At 46.5% G+C, this 23,307-nt stretch overlaps 1 protein-coding gene across 1 annotated transcript in view; it reads right to left on the reverse strand.

Moving 5' to 3' along the window:
• Positions 1–23,307, reverse strand: part of LOC141113587 (myosin-1-like) — an 81,689-nt gene that overhangs the window by 20,633 nt on the left and 37,749 nt on the right. Inside the window, exons 17-21 of the mRNA XM_073606784.1 lie at positions 13,433–13,550; positions 6,792–6,915; positions 4,961–5,097; positions 2,858–3,113; positions 1,887–2,129 (exon numbers count right to left, since the gene is read on the reverse strand). Coding sequence (XP_073462885.1) covers positions 1,887–2,129; positions 2,858–3,113; positions 4,961–5,097; positions 6,792–6,915; positions 13,433–13,550 — 878 coding nt within the window. The remainder of the gene's footprint in view (positions 1–1,886; positions 2,130–2,857; positions 3,114–4,960; positions 5,098–6,791; positions 6,916–13,432; positions 13,551–23,307) is intronic.

The raw sequence follows: 23,307 nt of genomic DNA on the forward strand, positions 1-23,307 counted from the left end.
CTCATTCCAGCATCCTGGTTTTGGCTGTGATGCATTCTCCCTGTCTGCCTGTCCACCTGCAAGGCAATTGATGTAGCCAGTCCCTGGATGGAAACCAAACCTTATTTAAGCCAGCCAAGCCTGCAGTCTCATGCTCGTGATAGCATTTTTAACTCATGCTCCAAGATCCCTGTTTGTCTGTTCTGCCTGCTAGTTTGGATTCTCTTGTTGATGACCTTGGATTGGATGTCAAATACACTCAGAACTCAGCCTGCCCTAAACCTGGACTATCACTGACCACTCAGCCTGTCTGCCAACCGCAAGTACCTGTTTACTGTGCTCAGTTTGCGCCTGCCCAGGCGTAGTAGCCATGAACTATAGCATTGTGTATAAGACCTGAGGGCAACCGAGTACCAGTGGCCTGCTTGCCCTATGGGAAAGGGGTCTGCTATAGGTTAAGAACACAGAAGCTAGCTATAGTGCCTGACCACCTGCACTATGCACTAGGGGTAAGCGTGACAAGGGGAAACCCCACACTGTTTTTTTTTTAATGGGGTTCCCCATAATATCTACATCACAACCTCATCTCGGATAAGGTTCTGATATGGATGAAGGGAATCCCCAGCCATGTTCTTTACTGCTATAGCAGAGTCCCGGGCCCCTAGAGTCCTAATGGTGACCTCAAGGGTTAGGGAAAGCTGATATCCTTCCATGTAGAGTGGGTTGCCAGGCACGGTGGGTATGATGCAAGATGAAATGATGGACGCCAGTCACTTTTTGAATGCCAACAAGAGATTTATTGTCTTTTAACAAGAACTGTGGGAGAGAGGAATAAGGCCTGGACACCCTTAGGTAGATGCAATGTTAATTGGCAGACTCCTAAACACTATAGGAAGACAGCTATACAGGGAAAGGCCTCCAGCCAGATGCCACGTCTATATAGGTAAGACTGCTGTCTCCTATGGTACTGAACTTGTAACAGTCACTAAAGGTAGTAGTACATAACTCTTGGTAACACAGAACAGTTTGTTTCTTTTCTCACAGTATCCCACTGTAGGTCTTCAATCACTGAGCTCCCAGTCTCTCATTTGACTCCCAGATTCCAGTCGTCACTGGATCCCCTGAGCTCTTCCACAGCTATCCCGCTGTATACTCCTCAAGCGTCACCCCCACTAACCTGCTGGGTTCCTGGCTTGGCACTCACTGAAGCTTTCCCACTTCTTCACCGTCCTCGGCTGGTGAGAAGACTGCTCTAGTACTTGCTCAAGCTTCTCCAGTAATAAGGTGGATGGTCCCTTAGTGCGACTGCTTTCCCTTTACCTCTGACCACAACTGGTTCCCCATCCGGCTGAACCTTCACAAATCGGTTGGACTCCAATCCTGCAGTCCCAACCCTATGATGCTTCTCCTGCTCCTGGATAGGCCTCAGGCAGCCTAGCAGCCAGGTGTCCCCAGGATAGGCCTCAGGCTTCTGGCCTAGCAGCCCGGGGCGACATAACACACGTCCACCTAGACAGCCGTCCAGGTGGCACAGAACCCTGATCACCTGACTCCACCCAAATAAATAGGCTCTCCCTGAAGTCCAAGGGACTAAAGAAACCCCTGCCTATTGGCTGAGGCACCCCATCCATTCATGATCTGTCCTTGCTATGCCCTTGTCTATCTAATGTCACCAGCCACAATGCAGCAAATCCATTAGGGGGAAGTCAGGGTATCTCCTAACAATTAGCCAGGACAATTACTACCTGACAAAATTAAATTTATTAGCAACCCTACCTAAACACCAGGGTGCTACACAGCTTTGGCGTATTTTGAGGAACATCCCCACAAACCGATCCCAGGTATCTTTGCCTTACCACTAGTCAGCAGTAAACAGAACATTTGATGATATGTGCAGCAGTTTGCACCTTGTTCTCTGTAGCATGTTTTTCTTTCTCTACTTTGGCCAAAGTCAACTCCAGGTCATCAATGTCCTTCTTCAGCTCACTGGTCTCATCTTCCAACTTCCTTCTTCTGGCTGTCAGATCGGCGCTCATCTCTTCCTCATCTTCCAGCCTGTCCATAAGCTCTTTCACTTTGGCTTCCATCTGAATTTTACTCTTAATAAGTTCATCACATCTTTCTTCGGCATCTGATAAATTCTGATTTTCCTATTTTAACGGGAAAAAAAGCTGTCATTTGCCGTTTAATATGGACTATGAGACCACAAAAAAGGATTTATAGTTGTCTTTCCACATTATATTACCTCCTTTTTTACCCCTCAGACACCACTTTGGACACAGATCTAAATATACTGTATATATCACAGCAAAAAGTTTATAGTCTAGTTTTTCTTATTGCAATTTTTGTAGGCTTGACAGATCACTTTTTCTCTCTTAATTTGATTGGTTTTACAGCTTATTTGGGAAGGAATGAGGTGTTGCGTTTCCTGGAACATAACGGAAAAACCATGCAGCCATCGAAATAAAGGATTTCTGACTCTTTTCACATCTTAAATGCATCTTATCTTTCATAAAGAAACTCAGAATACGATCGGGAGAGAGTGAAATATCTGTCAAGTTGCAAGTGATCATCTCCTTAGTCTTTTGCATTGGCTGAAGTGACACCCAGCAGAGCAGAATTCAGAAATAAACTGAAAAGTATTTGCAGCATAACACTTCATTAAGTACTTCATTAATATTAATATCAAGTAGATCAAATAAACAGGCTGTGCGGTGATCCTCACTATGTCTACTTATTAGCAGTAGAGAAGAGAGACTGACCAGTAGCAACAACACTAAGCCAACATTTTGATTATTTAAATTATCCCTCATTTTATAATGAAGAGAACACACAAATGTCAAATAAGGCATCGGCTAGAGGTGACATGTCCACCTACCGAATGGACTTGAAGTAGGAGGTCGTTCTTCTCCTGGGTCAGGCCCACCAGTTTCTCCTCCACCTCCTTCCTTCGGGTCTCTGACTTTGCCAGTTCCTCCTTGGTTTTCTCAAGCTCCTCTTTCAGGTTCTGCATCTCCTTTTCAGTCTCGGCGCTCTTTAGAAGAGGTTTGATCTTAAAGAACAGCTTCATCCAAGGCCAATGCTTGACATTCATAAAAGAACGGACGTTGTATTGGATGGTTGTGATGGAATCTCTGTTGTAACGTACAAATCACAAATAAGATCAGTAAGAAGGAACGCTACATAATCCATCATCTTGTAAATTACTTTTGTAAGGCAGATCAACATTGGTAGAGAGGAGGTTGGGAAGGCCCATCAACACATTCACATGGCTGATTCTTGGAGGAATCTAAAATGTAGTTTTTATAAAACTCTGACATATTCTGCAGTGCTGTACAGAGAACACTGAGCCATTCACATCAGTCTCTGCACCAAAGAAGCTTACACTTTAATGTTCCCCCATAGTTACACACTGCCCTGCCTGCTACCTTTTAGGCTAGTATTGACATTACACCCTAATAGTGACATCACTGGTGATGCTTACTTTGATCTACCTCCCTCATGTGAGCTCACTTTAGTGAGCAGCCACTCCCACCACATACTGGATTTCAGCTCTGTGCTGTTGTGTGCCAAATGGATATGAAGACAGTTTTTGTGTAGTCACAGTGACTGAAGAAAAAATGATTTAGTGACCTTTGAACTAATATATAGGTCAGTAGTTAGGAGTTTGTATTAGGGATGCACCGATATATCGGCCAATAATAGGGATATCAACATTTTGGCGATAGAAAAAAAAAGTGCCGACAATGGAATGCTGCGTCCCATAGACTTCAATGCAAAGACGCATCCCATAGACTTCAATGTAAAGTCGCGACCCATAGCCTTGAGTGCAAAAACGCCCCCTAGTAACTTCAATGCAAAATCTGGTTCCATAGACTTCAATGCAAAAACGCAAGCTAGTGACTTCAATGCAAAGTCCTGCCCCAAAGACTTCAATGCAAAGTTGCCTCCCACAAACTTCAATGCGAAGTCGTTACCCATGGACTTCAATGCAAAGTCGCCTTCCATAGACTTCAATGCGAAGTTGCTACCCATAGACTTCAATGCAAAATCTGGTTCCATAGACTTCAATGCAAAAACGCCCCCTAGTGATTTTAATGAAAAGTCATGTCCCATCGACTTCAATACAAAGTCGTGCCCCAAAGACTTCAATGCAAAGTTGCCTCCCACAGACTTCAATGTAAAGTCGTGTCCCATGGACTTCAATGCAAAATCCCCTTCCATAGACTTCAATGCGAAGTTGCTACCCATAGACTTCAATGCAAAAACCCCCCCTAGTGACTTCAATGCAAAATGGCGTCCTATAGACTTTAATGCAAATATACCCCTTTGTGACTTCAATGCAAAAACACCCCCGAGTCACTTCCGTGCAAAAAACACCCACTAGTGATTTCAATCCAAAAACACCCCCTAGTGACTTTAATGCAAAATCGAGTCCCATAAACTTCAATGCAAAATCGCGTCCCATAGACTTCAATGCAAAAACGCCCCCTAGTGACTTCAATGCAAACTCACCCCCCCCCAGTGGCTTCAATGTAAAAACGCCCCCTAGTGACGTCAATGCAAAATTGCGTCCTATTAACTTCATTGCAAAATTGCATCCCTTTGACGTCAAAGCCAAATCGCGTTCCATTGATTTCAATACAAAAACGCCCCTTAGTAAATGCTAAGAAAAATGCCAGCCACAGTAATTAAAATAATCTTTTTTTTTTTTTTAAAAACTGTCTGGTCAAGTGCATCCTGAATTTTCGATTTTGGCACCAGAATTTTCATTCGGTGCACCACTAGTTTGTATATATGATCTGATTTGTTTTTTCTGTAACCTCTGTGCCTGGATCACAGAAGGGGAAACTTCTACAGGAGAGAAAATAAACTTCATTGTAAATCAATGGAAATCTCCAGATACCTCCCAATGAACTGACTTCACTTGACAGACATGATGTCGGAGTTGATAGTACATAGGTATATAGATGATGACTACCTTCTCTCCACCATCTTCTTAAACTCCTCCCTCATTAGGTGACCCCTGCACAGTGCCTGTGTGCGGGTGATGAGCTGAGACAGGCGTTCATCCCGCATCTCCTCCAGAACACCCAGCAGGCCGGCTTTGAAGAAGACCTGAAAGACAGACAATAGAAGGATTGTTTTTTGCAGAAGACGTCTCCTGGGCCCTCCCTTCCCCCCATTCACATTTACCATTAGGTAATGGTAATGTATGTGTATCTATAGGTGGTAGAGTCAAAGAGGCCTTTCCCTGGATAATTATTGGCTGTGTATCTTTTTTCTATAATCATTCAGAACAGTTATCAGATATCAGCTTTTTGACACATTGTCCAGAACATATTCTGTATAAAAGAGGCAGTTGTGTGTCCAAAGCTTCCTTCAATTGGTGGCCTCTGAGTAATGTTCCCATTACATTGATGGTCAGTGATGAAGAGCCACTTCTATCATTGGTGATCAGTGGGAAGAATGGTCCTTACATTGGTGGTCAGTGGGAAGAATGTCCCCTACATTGGTGATCAGTGGGAAGAATGTTTCTTACATTGGTGGTCAGTGGGAAGAATGTCCCCTACATTGGTGATCAGTGGGAAGAAAGTTCCTTACATTGGTGTACAGTGCGAAGAATGCCCCTTACATTGGTCGCCAGTGGGAAGAATGATCCTTACATTGGTGGTCAGTGGGAAGAATGATCCTTACATTGGTGGTCAGTGGGAAGAATGTTCCTTACATTGGTGGTCAGAGGGAAGAATGTCCTTACATTGGTGGTCAATGGGAAGAATGCCCCTTACAGTGGTCGTCAGTGGGAACAATGATCCTTATATTGGTGGTTAGTGGGAAGAATGCTCTTTGCATTGGTGATCAGTTGGAAGAATGCTCCTTACATTGGTGGTCAGTGGGAAGAATGATCTTTACATTGGTGATCAGAGGGAACAATGCTCCTTACATTGGTTGGTAGTCGGAAGAATACTCTTTACATTGGTGGCCAGTTGGAAGAATGCTCCTTACATTGGTGGTCAGTGGGAAGAATGATCTTTACATTGGTGATCAGAGGGAACAATGCTCCTTACATTGGTTGGTAGTCGGAAGAATACTCTTTACATTGGTGGCCAGTTGGAAGAATGTCCCTTACATTGGTGGTCAGTGGGAACAATGCTCCTTACATTGGAGGCCAGTGGGAAGAATGATCTTTACATTGGTGGTCAGTGGAAAGAATGCTTCTTACATGGGTAGTTAGTGAGAAGAATGTCCCCTATATTGGCAGTCAATGGGAAGAATGTCCCCCCCCCATACAGAAAGTTGAAAAGATCATTGGTGTCAGTGGTAACTTATCTGAGAGGCAATAATTGCTTATTACTCAAGGAACACCTAGCAACCTCTGGAGGGACCCCAGGGTTTGATGGAACCCTAGTTGAGAAAGGCTGGCCTACAGGCTCCAGTAATGGACACACAAGGGACATCTGAACATAGGTGAGGATGGAGGGTGGGTGGTTATGGGGAAAGTTATTTATTTCATGTTCCAATCTACCTAACACATACTTCAGTTCTGCCTGATTTCCAGCAGCTTAAATGTAATATTATGGGATTTGGGTGATCCCTGAGGTTGCATCTCTCCCCCACACAAAACCAATGCAAACACATGCAAGGGAGTCTCACTACTCCCGCTGCCATTCACAATATACCCACGTGTCAACAAGCCTTGTGGTAAAAAGGAGGGTTACCACAACGCATGTGTTTGAAGAAGCTTCAAGGCTTCAGAAAGCCGACAGGAGGAGGATAATTAATAAGAACCTTGCAGAAGAAGACCCACCAACCTTTGTATGTCCGAACTTGTACTGCGTGTGATCGATATCGATGGAGCCCAGGAGCTTCTCGCAGGCCTTTTTACTGTCTATGAAGTGCCCCTCCGGGATGGCGCTGGCGTTCAGGACCTTATATCTGACAGAAGAATTTTTAATATAAAATAAACTGTATACAGCTGAAAATAATATTTTGTAAATCTGTTACAAAGTTTCTTACCTAGAGACCCGGCCAGTAATAGCACTTCCTGTCAGAGGCTGACCACGCTAAGCCACTGCCATGGGTGCTCCTTCCGTTGCCTATTGGGTTTTTAGGAGGCATGTGGAGACCGAATAGACAGTATAGTGGCCAACTGAAGGAGCACGCATGGCAGTGGCTAAAGGGTCCATTTTTTAAAAATCTGCTGGGCAAAGGTATCAGCATTCAAACAAATTTTGAGAATAATGCCCCTGTGAATGTTTTTAATATGTGCAACATGTTATTTTTTGATATTTAAAGGATAACTCCACTTTTGTGGGAAAAATAGGAAATAATAATAATACAGCATATACAATTGCTTCACAAGCCATATTGTAATTTTTGTGTTTTTTTATATTTCCTTTACAAATCTGAAAAAATGAAATGAAATATGGCAACCTGGAGGCGATCTATACACAGCTGGTGTACAGAACACCTCTAGCAATGTCGTTTCCCGCTTGTGTGATCGGCTCACTGATTTTCCCAGAAGTCTGCACTAAGAGACAAGTCAGATTTTAGGCATTCTCTGCAATAGGAATTTCAGTTTTGGTGAGATTCTCCACAAGGGTTAATTACTTCTAAAAGGATGCTGACACTGCAGCTTTTCTCATCAGAACACTGAGAGGGCACCGGGTGATTATAATGAAACAGACCCTCCCATTCGTTCTGCAAACGGTCTCTTGCAACATCGATTTCCTCATGGCAGAAACAGGTAGGTATCTACACTAAAGTTTGTTAAAATCTCTGCTGTATACATTGATCACCCAGAGGGAATGTTTTCTTTCTCAACAGAAACTGAGTTACAATTTAAGTGGTCTTTTACAGGTTACATATAAATCCTGTTTGATTCAATGTTGTCAAATTGAAGGCATTTAGAATATAGTTCTTATTACAGACGTTATTGTATACATTTCTCTGTTGAATATAAGCAATATTGGATGCAACATATTCTAAGAACATTTCCACTGAAGTTTTACTACCCTAAGAGGGAGAATACCCTAAGAACATTCAATCCTATGAGAAAATACCCTAAGAACATTCGATCAGGGAGAATACCCTAAAAACATTCAATCCTATGTTAAAATACCACATGGAAATTTGATCTTAAAAAAAAAAAAAAACTACCCGAAAAGCATTTTCACCTGATGCCCCTTACACACAATCAGAAATTCCGTCAGAAAAAACTTGGATGGTTTTTCCGACGGAATTCTGCTCAAGCTTGCCTTGCATACATACGGTCACACAAAAGTTCTCTGAACTTTCGACCTTCAAGAACGCGGTGATGTACAACACAACGACGCGCCGAGAAAATGAAGTTCAATGCTTCCGAGCATCCGTCGAATTGTTTCCGAGCATGCGTGATTTTTTGCGCGTCCGAACTGCATACAGACGAACGCATTTTCAGATAGGAACTTTTTCCGACCGAAAAATAGAGGACCTGCTCTCAATCTTTTCCTGGCAGAATTTCTGATCGTGTGTACGGGGCATAAGGGCCCTTTCACACGGGGTTTCCGATCAGGTCTGCCTGTCCGGACCTCCGCTGGCAAAAGAGCGGCCTGAAGACAGCGGAGGAGCCGGCCAAAGAACTGGAACACCGGGAGAAGAGGCCGGAGAGAGCGGAGAAGAACCAACCAGGCGCCGGGAGAAGTGGAACCGGAGGGACCCCCGAAGCTGGAAGAAGACCCACGAAGCCGGAGGAAGACCCCCGAATCCGGAGGAAGACCCCCCCCGAAGCTGTTTAATAAATTATTTTAAAAACCTGTGTAGTGTGTTTTATTATTGACACTTTTTCCCTAGGTGAATGGGTAGGGGTACCATGTACCCCATACTCATTCACATAGGGTGGGGGGCCGGGATCTGGGGGCCCTATTATTATAGGGGGCTCCCGGATTCCGATAAGCCCCCCGCCCGCAGACCCCGACAACCAACAGCCAGGGTTGTCGGGAAGAGGCCCTTGTCCTCATCAACATGGGGACAAGGTGCTTTGGGGTGGGGGGGCCCCGCAGGGCGCCCCCCTTCCCCAAAGCACCCACCCCCCATGTTGAGGGCATGGTACGGTTCAGGAGGGGGGGGGCGCTCGCTCATCCCCACCCCCTTTCCTGACCGGCCGGGCTGCGTGCTCGGATCGGGGTCTGATATGGATCTTAGGGGGGACCCCACGCCGTTTTTTCAGCGTAGGGGCTTCCCTTTATAATCCATACTAGATCTAAGGGCCTGGTATGACCCATGACGGGGCTCGCAAGGTGTCAATCTCGCCGATAAAAGCGGCAAGATTGACTTCCTTTTCTAGTCCCGTCGCACCTGAGTCACGTTCAAAATGAACGGACTTGTCCATGTGTGGGCAAGTCCGTTCATTCTGAAAGTCCGCCGTAACTCCGGTGAAAGTCCGTCGGAAAGACGGGCGGACTTAGCCCGCCGGAAAGTCCGGTCGTGTGTGGGCAAGTCCGTCCGTTTTAAAGTCCGGCGCACCTGGCGGACAAAGTCCGTCGGCAAGTGTGCCTGAGCGAGTATGCCAGAAAGTCCGATCGTGTGTACGCGGCATAAGAGAAAATACCCCAAGAACATTTAATCAGAAAAACATGCCCTAAGAAAAAATGTGATCCTAGGAGAAACTACCCTAAGAACATTTATTCAGAAGAAAAAAATGCCCTATAAACATTTGATCCTATGAGAAAATACCCTATGAACATTTAATAAGAAGTAAACTACTGAAGGAACATTTAATCTTATGTGAAATACCTTAAGAACATTCTTTTAGAAGAGAAAATACCCCATGAACATTCAATCCTATGAGAAAATTCCCTATGGACATGTGATTCTAAAGAAAAACTATCCTAAGAGCATTTGATCCTAAGAGAAAATACCCGAAGAACATTTAATCAGAAGAGAAGGTGCCCTATAAACATTTGCTTCTATGAGAAAATACCCTATGAATATTTAATCAGAAGTGAAAATACTGCAAGAACATTCAATTCTAATGCCGCATACACACGAGTGGACTTCTCGTCCGCCAGAACTCCGAAGGATTTTTCAACAGAGTTCCGACGGAGTTCCAACGGAGTTCCAATGAAATGGACTTGCCTACACACGATCACACCATAGTCCGATCGTTTCGAACCTGATGACGTATGACGGGACTAGAATAAGGAAGTTCATAGCCAGTAGCCAATAGCTGCCCTTGCGTCCTTTTTTCGTCCGTTGGACTAGCATACAGACAAACTGATTTTTCGATCGGACTCGAATCCGTCGGAAAGATTTGAAACATGTTCTATTTCTAGGTCCCCCGGAATTTTCAACAGAAAAGGTCAGATGAAGGTCCGATGAAGCCCACACACGATCGGAATGTCTGACAGAATCGTTCCGTCGGACCTTTTCTGCCGGACATTCCGCTCGTGTGTACGCGGCATAAGAGAAAATACCCTATGGACCTTTTGATCTTAAAGGAGTTGTAAAGGCAGAAGGTTTTTTAAGTTAATGCATTCTAAGCATTAAGATAAAAATCCTTCTGTGTGTAGCAGCCCCCCCAATACTTACCTGAGCCCCATCTCTCTCCAGCGATGTCCACGAATCCCTCGGACCGTCCGGGACTCTCCCTCCTGATTGGCTGAGACACAGCAGCGGCGCCATTGGCTCCCATGGCTGTTAATCAGAGCCAGTTAGGCAATCAGGGGAGGGAGGGGGTGGGGCACATGGAGTTGCAGCTCGGCTCGGGTGTCCCTATTGCAAGCTGCTTGCTGTGGGGGCACTCGACAGGAGGAGGGAGGGGCCAAAAGCAGCAAAGAGGCACCTGAAAAGAGAAGGGTCCAGGTGCAAAATATGGGATAGACTTATGGCATTTTTATTATTATTATTACTTTTTTTTTTACTAGTAATGCCAGCAAACAGTGATTTTTATTGGGACTGCGACATTGCGGCGGACGGATCGGAACACTTTTGACACTTTTTTGGGACCATTGACATTTATACAGTGATCAGAGCTAAAAATAGCCACTGATTACTGTATAAATGTCACTGGCAGGCAAGGGGATAACACTAGGGGGTGATCAAGGGGTTAAATGTGTGTTCCCTACATGTGTTCTAACTGTGGGGGGGGGAGGGGACTGACTTAGGGAGGAGACATATCCTTGTTCCTACTTGGTAGGAACACACAATCTGTTTCTCCTCCCCTGACAGGACAGGGATTTGTGTGTTTACACACACAAAACCCCGTTCCTGCTCTCGTGCGCGCGATCGTGTGTGCCTGCTATGGCTCTTAAAGGAGCCGCAGTATATATATATGGCGATTCGCGCAGCCGAGCCATCCTGCCGCCGTATATATATACATATATATATATATATATATATATACAGGAGCCGGTCGGGAAATGGTTAAAAAAGAAAGCCGAGACTTTACGATCACTTTAAGAAAAACTACCCTAAGAGCTTGATCTTAAGAGAAAACACCTCAAGAACATTTAATCAGAGGAGAAAATGCACTATAAACATTTGATCCCAAATGAAACTACCCTAAGAGCATTCGATCCTAAGGGAAAATACTCTATGGACATTTGATCCCAAATGAAACTACCCTAAGAGCATTCGATCCTAAGGGAAAATACTCTATGGACATTTGATCCCAAATGAAACTACCCTAAGAGCATTCGATCCTATGAGAAAATACCCTATGGACATTTGATCTTAGGAAAAACGACCCTAAGAACCTTTGATCCTAATAGGGTATTTTATTTTCTGATTATTGTTCTTGGGGTATTTTCTATTAGGATCAAATGTTCTTAGGGTAGTTTTTCCTAAGATCAAATGTCCATAGGGTATTTTCTCATAGAATTGAATGCTCTTAGGGTGATTTCATTTGGGATTGAATGTTCATAGGGTATTTTCTCTTATGCCGCGTACACACGAGCGGACTTTACGGCGGACTTTGCCCGGCGGACTGGATTTCGTCGGACAATTCGATGTGTGTGGGCTCCAGCGGACTTTGTTTTCTCAAAAGTTGGACGGACTTAGATTTTAAACTTGTTTAAAATGTATCCGTTGAAATTGAGTCCGGTCGAAAAGTCCGCTCGTCTGTATGCTAGTTCGACGGACAAAAAGGCACGCTAGGGCAGCTATTGGCTACTGGCTATGAACTTCCTTGTTTTAGTCCGGTCGTACGTCATCACGTACGAATTCGACGGACTTTGGTGGATTGTGTGTAGGCAAGTCCGTTCATTCACAAAGTCCGTCGGAAAGTACGTCGAAAAATCCGCCGGGCAAAGTCCGCCGTAAAGTCCGACCGTGTGTACGCGGCATTAGGATCAAATGTTTATAGAGTATTTTCTCCTCTGAAAGAATGTTCTTAGGGTATTTTCTTTTCTGATTATTGTTCTTGGGGTATTTTCTAAGAACATTTATTCAGAAGAGAAAATACCCTATGAACATTTGATCCTAAGGGAAATTACCCTAATGCTGCGTACACACGAGCGGACTTTACGGCAGACTTTGCCCGGCGGACTTTTTGATGGACTTTACAACGGACTTTCTGAATTAACGGACTTGCCAACACACGATCAACCAAAGTCCGACGGATTCGTACGTGATGACGTACGACCGGACTAAAACAAGGAAGTTCATAGCCAGTAGCCAATAGCTGCCCTAGCGTGGCTTTTTGTCTGTCAAACTAGCATACAGACGAGCGGACTTTTCGACCGGACTGGAGCCCGTCGGATAGATTTGAAACATGTTTCAAATCTAATGCCGCGTACACACGAGCGGACTTTACGGCAGACTTTGCCTGGCGGACGGGATTTCGTCGGACAATTCGATTGTGTGTGGGCTCCAGCGGACTTTGTTTGCTCAAAAGTTGGACGGACTTAGATTTGAAACATGTTTTAAATCTATCCGACAGACTCGAGTCCGGTCGAAAAGTCTGCTCGTCTGTATGCTAGTTCGACGGACAAAAAAACGACGCTAGCGCAGCTATTGGCTACTGGCTATCAACTTCCTTGTTTTAGTCCGGTCGTACGTCATCATGTACGAATTCGACGGACTTTGGTGGACTGTGTGTAGGCAAGTCCGTTCATTCAGAAAAAAGTACGTTGAAAAGTCCGCCAGGCAAAGTCTGCCGTAAAGTCCGCTCGTGTGTACGCGGCATAAGTCCGTCCAACTTTTGAGAAAACAAAGTCCGCTGGAGCCCACACACGATTGAATTGTCCGACGAAATCCCGTCCGCCGGGCAAAGTCTGCCGTAAAGTCCGCTCGTGTGTACGCGCCATTAGAATCAAAAAGAGAGAAAAAAAATCATTAGAACCTCAGGAAAACATTTGAACATTTGATTTTGCCCCATTTGCATAACAGCCACCGCTGAGATAAACCTCAATTTTTATTATAGACAGTTCTTCTTTTCCAGGCCAGACTTCACAGAGAAGGAGGACTAAATTACCGTTGTTTGAAGTCCCCATAAAGGATTCGGCTGGGAAATCCCTTTCTGCAGATTCGGATTCCCTCCAAGACGCCATTACAGCGCAGCTGATGGATGACGAGATGATTGTCCATCTCCCCTGTAGACAAAAGGTCATTATTACTGACATGGCTATCCCAATTTATCTGATAGGAATTCAGTATCATATTCTATACTGAAAAACCAAGATAATCAATGTACTGTATGTGTTCTGAAAATGATTCTACTGTCCAACAACATTGAAATGAATATCATTTTTTTTCTTCTTAAATTGGATGATTGCCAATTCTATAATACACTAATAGATCTATGTGCTTGAACTTAAATGACTTAAAGTGGACCTGTCATTAGATTTCATGTTAAGTTCAGCATGCTAATTAATGTGTCAGTATAATGCCGCGTACACACGGTCGGACTTTTCGTCTACAAAAGTCCGACAGCCTGTCCGACATACTTCCGACGTACCTTCGGCGGACTTGCGGCAGACTTTCTTACGAACGGACTTGCCTACACACGACCACACAAAAGTCCGACGGATTCGTACGTGATGACGTACACCGGACTAAAATAAGGAAGTTCATAGCCAGTAGCCAATAGCTGCCCTAGCATGGGTTTTTGTCCGTCGGACTAGCACACAGACGAGCGGATTTCGGGGTCCGTCGTACTTACGACGTAAAGATTTGAAGCATGTTTCAAATCTAAAGTCCGTCGGATTTGAGGCTAAAAAAGTCCGTTGAAAGTCCGGAGAAGCCCACACACGATCGGATTACCAGCCAGCTTTAGTCCGTCAGCGTCCGTTGGACTTTTGTAGACGAAAAGTCCGACCGTGTGTACGCGGCATTACACTTCCAGGTATTTATTACCCCTCCCAGAGGTCACAGTACCCCCCCCCCCCCCGGACAATGCCTTTGTCAGAGGAAGGCGCATACATGTGCGTAGGCACATGGTTCCCGTAAGCTTTGTGGTCTTTTAGTAGGTACGTGTGTGCATTGGCCCCAGGTGGCGATTTAACCACTTGCTTACTGGGCACCTAAACCCCCCTCCTGCCCAGACCAATTTTCAGCTTTTAGCGCTGTCGCACTTTGAATGACAATTGCGCGGTCATACAACACTGTATCCAGATTACATTTTTATCATTTTTTCCCCACAAATAGAGCTTTCTTTTGGTGGTATTTGTTTACCTCTGGGTTTTTTATTTTTTGTTAAAAAAATAAAAAAATACTGAAACATAAAAAAAAAATACAAAACTGTTTTATATTTTGTTAATAAATTTTGCAAACAGGTAATTTTTCTCCTTCATTGATGTACGCTGATGAGGCTGCACTGATGGGCACCGATTGGTTGCACTGATGGGCACTGATAAGGTGGCACTGATGGGCACTAAAAGGCGGCACTGGTGGGCACTGATGAGGTGGCACTGGTGGGCACTGATAGGTGGCACTGATTGGTGACACCAATGGGCGGCACTGAAGGGCATTGATAGGTGGCACTGAAGGGCACTAATAGGTGGCACTGATAACTGGCACTGATAGGTGGCAGTGATGGGCACTGATGGGCACTGGTAGGTGACACTGATATAAAAAAAAAAAAAAATTATATATATATATATATATATATATATATATATATATAAACACTATATTACCAAAAGTTATGGGACGCCTGCCTTTACATGCACATTAATGGTATCCAAGTCTTAGTCTGTAGGGTTCAATATTGAGTTGGCCCACCCTTTCCAGCTATAACATCTGCAAGTCTTCTGGGAAGGCTGTCCACAAGGTTTAGGAGTGTGTCTATGGGAATAGACACAGAAGCCCAACCCCTGACAAACGAACCCCACACCATAATCCCCCCTCCACCAAATGATTTGGACCAGTGCACAAAACAAGGTCCATAAAGACATGGATGAGCTGGTTTGGGGCGGAGGAACTTGAATGGCCTGCACAGAGTCCTGACCTCAACATTCCCATAGACACACTCCTAAACCTTGTGGACAGCCTTCCCAGAAGAGTTGAAGCTGTTATAGCTGCAAAGGGTGGACCAACTCAATATTGAACCCTACAGACTAAGACTGGGATGCCATTAAAGTTCATGTGCGTGTAAAGGCAGGTGTCCCAATACTTTTGAATATATATATATATATATATATATATATATATATATATATAGTCGAAGCCCTATGACCGATACGGATATGAACAAATAGACTTACCATAAGACTTACAACATGAAATGGACCTGAAGTGTGCCCTGGTCTGATGGTCGGTATACCAAAATAAGGGGGCAAAAACATTCAGGTAGGGGTGTAGTTTTATTAGTTTTAGCTTTATTTATTGTTTAATGAATGCTTGTGCCATTTCCACCTGAGGATTGGGGATGTACATCGGCATCTGTCACTACCTGGGGTGATAGGGGCGACATAGATGGTATAAACATTGATATACCCAGGGCTTTTTTTCAGCAGGAACTAGGGGGGAACTCAGTTCCAACACCTCTGGCTCAGGTCTTCTGCTCCCTGCTCACCACTATCACTTGGTAACACTGAAGTCCAGCTTTTGCGTTTTACAAGTGATAGCTCATCTCCCAGGAGCTCCCACAGGTCAGATCTCCTGCACAGATCCCACTGAGTACCTGATAGGGACAAGGGAGATACAGAACAGGTGCCCAGGGTTCAGTGCAGTCATAGGCAGGAGAGGGTGCGTGGTAGGCTGCACCCTCTGTGGTCTCCATTTTTTCCCTGGCGACCAGTTGATGCTCCTACTGCATAATCTCCCTTGCAAGTGACTGTAGTATAGTATAGTATGCTGGGAGGTACTACAGCCGGATAGGTGTTTCAGGTTAATATTGCAACAAAGGTAAGATATATGACAGATGGTGAAGCTTTTAAGGAGGGGGGAGAAGATGAGGGCAGTGGAGGGAGGGGGTTGTATGCAGAGGGAAGAGCTACTATTTGATGCCATTTGGCAGGTATGTGAGTGTGGCGGGCATGGTTGAGTTCCTTCACCTATTCTCTGAGAAAAAAATCCCTGGATATACCGATCCACGTGGTACGGAACTTTCCGACATTGATAGGTCCGCTAATGCCGCGGCGTCTAAATTAAGGATCTGAAGGGGGTCCTGTGTCTGGGAGAGGAAGACCAGGAAGCATGACACAGAGGATCGACCCTGGGGAATGACCCGTATTGTAAAATTGAGCATTCCCAAGAAAGAAAAGCCTGGAGCAACAGCATGCAATGATGTATGCGAAGGGCGCACATGACAGTGGTAGCAGTGTAAGGGTTAAGGTTAAGTTGTGAATGTGGAGCCGAGGGGGAGGGAGGAGCAGGGGAGGGACTAGTTAAAAGGGGTTCCCGCCCTGGGAGGGACAACAGAAAGATTAGGAAAGTTCTCAGGAAGGTTGTGCTACCAACATGGCTGAATTAGAGGGGCTCATGGCCCGGTTGAGGGAAGAAGCAGAGGTGCGGGGTGCTGAGTGGCTCCAGGAGACGATCGCAGCCGCACTACAGGGCTCCACGATGCAGGCAAGTGGGGGAGAGAGAAGCGGCACCAGAGCACGCCGCTCTCGTCCGCCTGAGCGGTTCTCGCCGGACCGCATGACGCCAGCGCAGCGGCACTCGGGTAGTCTGTCTTCCAGACTCCCGGGGGGACCACCAGCGAAACGCCCAGCGGGTAGAGAGCGGGTCAGCGGGCGTGCGGCCCCGGTGGGACAGGAGCAGAGGCAAGCCAGGGAACCGGCCACAGTGAGGCCTACTAATAGGAGACACAGGGAGAGCGCAAGCCCCGCCCCCAGGATGACGGCGGGGAGCTCCGCCATCGCGGCTGCTGCACTGCCTGGAGGGATCCCCGGGCCTTCTAATTCTGCGGCAGGGGACAGGCAGAGGGGAGAGAGAAGCAGGGCTGGCCTAACATCTGCAGGAGCGGAGGCTGGCAGGACTGAGGTAGCCCACACCGGTCCTGGGAAGGCGACCCGGAAGTCCACAGGAGGTTTCGCTGCGCGGAGGAGGGAAAGGATGGTGAGCAATGCGGCAGCCGCGGTCCAAATCCCGGGCAGGCCACCGTCGGATACAGGTGAAGAGTCGGGTCGGAGCGGAAGAGATGAGGAGTCCGGATCGGAGGAGGAGGCGGCCCCCCTGCCCAGGAGGATGGGGCCTGAGGAGAGCAGACGGTCGGCTGATGGGACGACACCTATGCAGCCAGGTGAGCCAACACAGGTCATTACAATGTCTAGTTTAAATGATGCAGCATGTGTAGCAACTGGGGCTGGGGGGTTAGAAAAAAGCATGGTGGGGTCTGCTATAGGGGTGGGTACTCCGGGTTTCCTGGGGTTTCTAACGGGCATAAAAGAACTGGTGCAGAGGTTGGAGGTGGCAGAGAAGCCGGTAGAAGGTCCGGGAGCTGCATGGGTACAGCAGTCAGGGAAGGATTTAGGAAGTACTGGGGGGGACCCGACTACAGAGGTTTCAGCTGTGGTCGCGGCGCCTGCTCAGCAAGCCACGGGGAGTGGAGTTGCACAAGGGAAGGAAAAAGCAGCGACGACAGGGGAGGCTGCAGCGAGGAAGGATATCATCAGGCTGGCGGACGCGGCTCGCTGTGAAGTGTATGTGTGCTACGAGGGGCCGTTAGGAGCGCACTTGAAACAAGAAGTGCGGGAAAAGTTATGGAAGGGTGAGTATGTGGAAATATTTTCGTTACTGCCCTTGGAGAAGTTCAATCTTGATAGAGTCAAGCCGGACGACTCCAAAAAGGAAGATGAGGAAAAGAGGAGGTATAGGCTGATACCCAGGACATTTACAAATTGGTTACAAGCGTTCGCGATCATGGCAAGTGTGATAGGGGAGAAGCAACCGGAACACTGTTCGGCGCTTTTCTGCTATCAAGATGCGATAGGGGAAGCGTATAGAGTATATGGAGGTACAGCATGGTTGCGATATGACGAACAGTTCAGGCAGAGGAGAGCAGTTCGCCCAGAGCTACGTTGGGACCATAAGGACATCAGCCTATGGATGCGCTTGATGACGGCGGCGAGGGCGCCGAATCAGTTTTTTCAAGGGGGAGCCGGTGGACCGTCCGCCCAGGGACATTCGGCTGGAAACAAAAAAGGGGTTTGCTGGCAGTATAACTCAGGATACTGTAAGTTTGGAGGAACATGTAAGTTCAAGCATGAGTGCTCAGGCTGCGGGGGAACACATCCATCATCCAGATGTTTTAAGCAGGGCAAAGGTCGACAAGGAGAGGCTGGGAACAAAAGGGAGGACGCCGGTGATGGTGGAAAGGATGCGGCCGTTTCTCGGTAAGTACCCAGACAGAAAGGCAGCATCGCTATTAGAAGAGGGATTTGCGTTAGGTTTTAGGATTCCATGTAGTTTATCGGTGACTCCCCCGGTGCCCAAAAATTTAAAGTTGGCCCTGCAACATCCGGAAGTGGTTTCGGAGAAACTGCGGAAGGAAGTGGCTTTAGGTAGAATGAGTGGCCCTTTCCCAGTAGTACCTATAGTCGATTTGGTGGTATCTCCGCTGGGAGTGGTGCCCAAAAAGGAGCCCAACAAATTCAGGCTCATTCACCACTTGTCCTTCCCAAAAGGAGGATCCGTGAATGATGCCATAGACCAAGAAGCATGCTCGGTGACGTATACGTCATTTGATGCTGCGGTAAGGTGGGTGAGACACTATGGAAAAGGTGCCTTGATGGCTAAGGCAGATATAGAGTCAGCGTTTCGACTGCTGCCGGTTCATCCGGATAGTTTCCGGTTGCTCGGGTGCCATTGGAATGACGGATTCTATGTCGATCAATGCCTACCAATGGGTTGCTCGGTGTCGTGTGCGATATTTGAGCAATTCAGCTCCTTTGTGGAATGGGTGGTAAGGGATGTATCAGGGGTGAATTCGATAATTCACTACTTGGATGATTTTCTATGCATAGGCCCGGCCTCTTCTAGAGTATGCGCGGTGTTGCTGGCTTCATTGCAGCATATAGCAGGCAGGTTTGGCATTCCATTGGCGGATGACAAAACGGAGGGACCCTGCGCGGTCATCACGTTTTTGGGGATTGTGTTAGATTCAGAAGCCATGGAATGTAGATTGCCTGCTGACAAATTGGAGGATTTGAAAAAAGAGGTGGCAGGGTTGATAGGAATTAAAAAGGTACAACTGCGTAGGTTGCAATCGGTGTTGGGAAAACTGAATTTTGCTTGCCGCATACTTCCGATGGGGAGAGTGTTCAGTCGCCGGCTGGCGGCCAGCACGAGTGGGGTAAAATCACCAAAACATTTCGTGCGTTTAGGAAAAACGCATAGGGAGGATCTGAGGGTATGGCATACCTTTCTGGAATCCTTTAATGGCAGGGCAATGTGGATGTCGGGACCAGTCAGCAATTTTGACTTGGAATTGTTTACCGACGCCGCAGGGGCAACAGGTTTTGGGGCGTTTTTTCAGGGAAAATGGAGCGCGGGTCCATGGCCACAATCTTGGATAGATGAGGGCTTCACGAGGAACTTGGTTCTGCTGGAATTGTTTCCGGTAGTTCTGGCAGTGGAGCTATGGGGTGCATCGTTCAGGGATCTGAAAGTGCGTTTTCATGGGGACAACATGGGGGTGGTGCAAGTGATAAACAGGGTCACGGCGTCATCTCCGCCGGTGATCAGGCTGATGCAGCACTTAGTCTTAAGATGTCTACAACTGAATGTTTTCATCCATGCTGTGCACTTGCCGGGGGTGGAAAACGTCATTGCTGATGCACTGTCTCGCTTCCAGTGGGACAGGTTCCGAGAGTTGGCGCCGGACGCGGAGCAACAGGGGGTACCTTGTCCAGACTGGCTGTGGGAGATTGCGCTGGCATCATAGAGGGATGGATTAAGCGGTCGGTAAGTGGGAGTACATGGGCAGCATACAATAAGGTATGGCGGGAATGGATGTCATTTGGACAAGAGTTAGGGGAGAAGCCTGTAGGGCAAGGATTAAGTTCGTTATTGCTGTACTATGTGGCAAAGAAATTGGACGAGGGAGTGTCAGTGTCAGTAATGAATACACAGTTGGCTGGTTTGGCTTTCCTTTTCAAGCTACAAGGGCAGCCCGACGTGACTAAGGGTTTTTGGGTAAGACAAGCGTTGAAGGGTTATAGGAGGGCAGTGGTCAAGCGCGATTCGAGGAGACCGGTAACTTTTGAGATTCTGGGGGTATTGTGGATCAGTTGGGTGTGGTTTGCTCATCTGAATACGAGGTTACTTTGTTTAAGGTTGCTTTTGTGTTGGCATTTTTTGGGGCATTTCGGATAGGGGAACTGGTCAGTCCTTCCAAAAAGGTTCAAGGGGGAATTGGGTTACAGGAGGTGCAACTAGAAGAGGAGGGGGTATCGATAATTTTGAGGAAATCTAAGACGGATCAGGGGGGAAGAGGCAGGATGGTGAGAATTTATCCCATTCACGGTTCCCCCCTGTGCCCGGTGAGCACAGTCAGGGAATTTTTGAAGGTTAGGCCGGATTTGGCAGGCCCCCTGTTAATGCATTCAAATGGTACTTTGTTATCACGTTTTCAGTTTATTGCCGTGTTGAGGAAATGTTTGCAGGGACTGGGGCTGGAAGAGAAGGATTTTTCATCCCACTCATTTAGGATAGGAGCTGCGACGGAAGCGGCCAGGTTGGGGATGGATGTGGAGGTAATAAAAAGCATTGGGCGGTGGGAATCTAACAGATTTCAATCTTATGTGCGGCCACAGCTGGCAGTAAAATTGTAGGTGGTAGGGTGGGGTTTCTGTCGGTTATATAGGGCATGGGATTTAGAGTTATCTGTTATGGCCAGGATTATAGTTGGAATAGTCAATGTTGAGAATAGTGTTTTGTTTTCTTCTAATTACAGGTGCAGCGCCGAGAATGGTCTGGATTATGGGCCATTCTTATGTATGTTGGGGGGCTCGGAGGGGAGACGCGCGGCCTGAGGGTAGACAACTAAGTTTTGATAGAAGGGAAGTGTATATAAAGTGGTTTGGTATACCGGGGATGTTGTGGGGTAGGTTGGTACAGGAGGTACAGCGCTACGCAAACAGAGAGGGACCTCCGGATGTCCTGGTGATACATGTTGGCGGGAACGATTTGGGCATTCGCTCGATGATTGACATCACGCGAGATATCAAATTTGACATATGGCGATTGATGAAGGAATTCCCGCAGATGATCATTATATGGTCGGATATGGTCGCCAGGATGTCTTGGAGAATGGCCAGGTCAGTGGAGGGTGTGAACAGAGCCAGGAAGAAGATCAACAGGGAAATTAGTAAGTTTGTGGTCGGTAATGGGGGGTTGGCTATACGGCATAGTGAATTGGAATTCGAGACATGGAGGTATCTGAGACGCGATGGGGTACACCTCAACAATGTGGGTACAGATTTGTGGACTTTAGGCTTGCAGGATGGAATACAGCGAGCTATTCGGGTGTGGAGGGGCACCCATTAGTAAGGTGTTACTATTGGGATGCTGTGGCGGGCGTTGGTCTGGGCAAAAAGGAAGGAAGATGGCAAAAAAGTAAGAGTGGGGATCCAACGTTGATATGGGTCCGGAGGTTTTTTGGTTCCCGGTTAATGGAGGTTAGCCGGGAAGTGATATGGGGCACTGTGGTCATGGCCGTCTCTGAGCCAGCTTGTCGGCTTGAGGCCTATTGGAGATTTTGGATTGGGGCTACAGTGCGATAGTTGTTATGGCCATCAGTTTGTTTTGCTAAGCGATTGCTCAGACCAACGCTCTTTTGAAATAACAGGTTGTATAACAGATGTTTTTGGTTATTGTTTTTCTGATGACAGAATTTTATATTTTATATTTTATATATTTTATAATTTTATAGAAAAAGGTTTTGTTAAAAATAAAGTAGGCTGCTACGGCCTTTTTTATTACTCCAAAAAGCTGGTGTGGTCTTATTTATTTGGAGTAGGAGTATAAGGATTTTATCAGAGGTAATAGACATCTGTTATCCAATAGTCAAGACTGAAGCTGCTTCTTAGTACACTCCCGTGTATGGGTGTTTTCTTGGGGAACTGGCCTGATGCGGGTCAGCTTGTCAAGGGGGAGGCTGGCCTGCGTGGAGTTGTTAGTCCGAAAGAGGTTATTGTAGACCTCAGTTGCGGATTGTTGAGTTTTGGAGACCGCAAGCTGAAGGACGTAATGGTTTTATCAGCAAGTCAAGTGGTGTCTACATAGTACCTGGCCGCCAGTGCCACTAAAAGTGAATTTGTTAGGCCTTAGAAAACCGTAGAGGGCCAGGTAGATGGCTGCTTGGATGACTAGACTGGGGAACGTGTGAGGATTTTTGACATGTCCCTAAAGATGGCAGTTGTGATGGGCAAGCGTTTGCCGTTAGCTATGGGCTGATGCTTCTGGATGCCACGTAGAGGGGATCTTGTAACTGTATCAACACAGACGGCTCTCTGGGGTCCTGTAAGGACAGGAAATGCTGGATGCTGGCTAGGTATAGCCTGATAGTGTTATGAGAAGGAGCCAGCTGCGTGTGGCAATACGATACCTGGTGCGCGATGGAACCTGAACTCAACTGACCTAAGCGAGAAATGATACAGAAAATGGTGAGTGGCTCGTATGAAGATGCCACTGGAGACAATTGGCCGATTAAGTGCCACTGAAGAATGATGTGTGGCTCATTGTTTGCCACCGGGAATGTGTTTGCAATGATTGCAAGAAGTCATGCTAAGATGCGAGCCCTGCAGTGATTGCAAGAGTTGTGCTTAAATACGTGCTTGCAACGATTGCAAGGGAGTTTATGTCAATAGAGATGTATTTGCAGTGACTGTGAGAAGTCCATATTACTGCATGTGCTTGCAAGGACTGCAAGGAGTTATGCTTGGATGCGTGTTTGCAACG

This window comes from Aquarana catesbeiana, linkage group LG12, assembly GCF_042186555.1.
Source record: "Aquarana catesbeiana isolate 2022-GZ linkage group LG12, ASM4218655v1, whole genome shotgun sequence".
Taxonomy (NCBI): domain Eukaryota; kingdom Metazoa; phylum Chordata; class Amphibia; order Anura; family Ranidae; genus Aquarana; species Aquarana catesbeiana.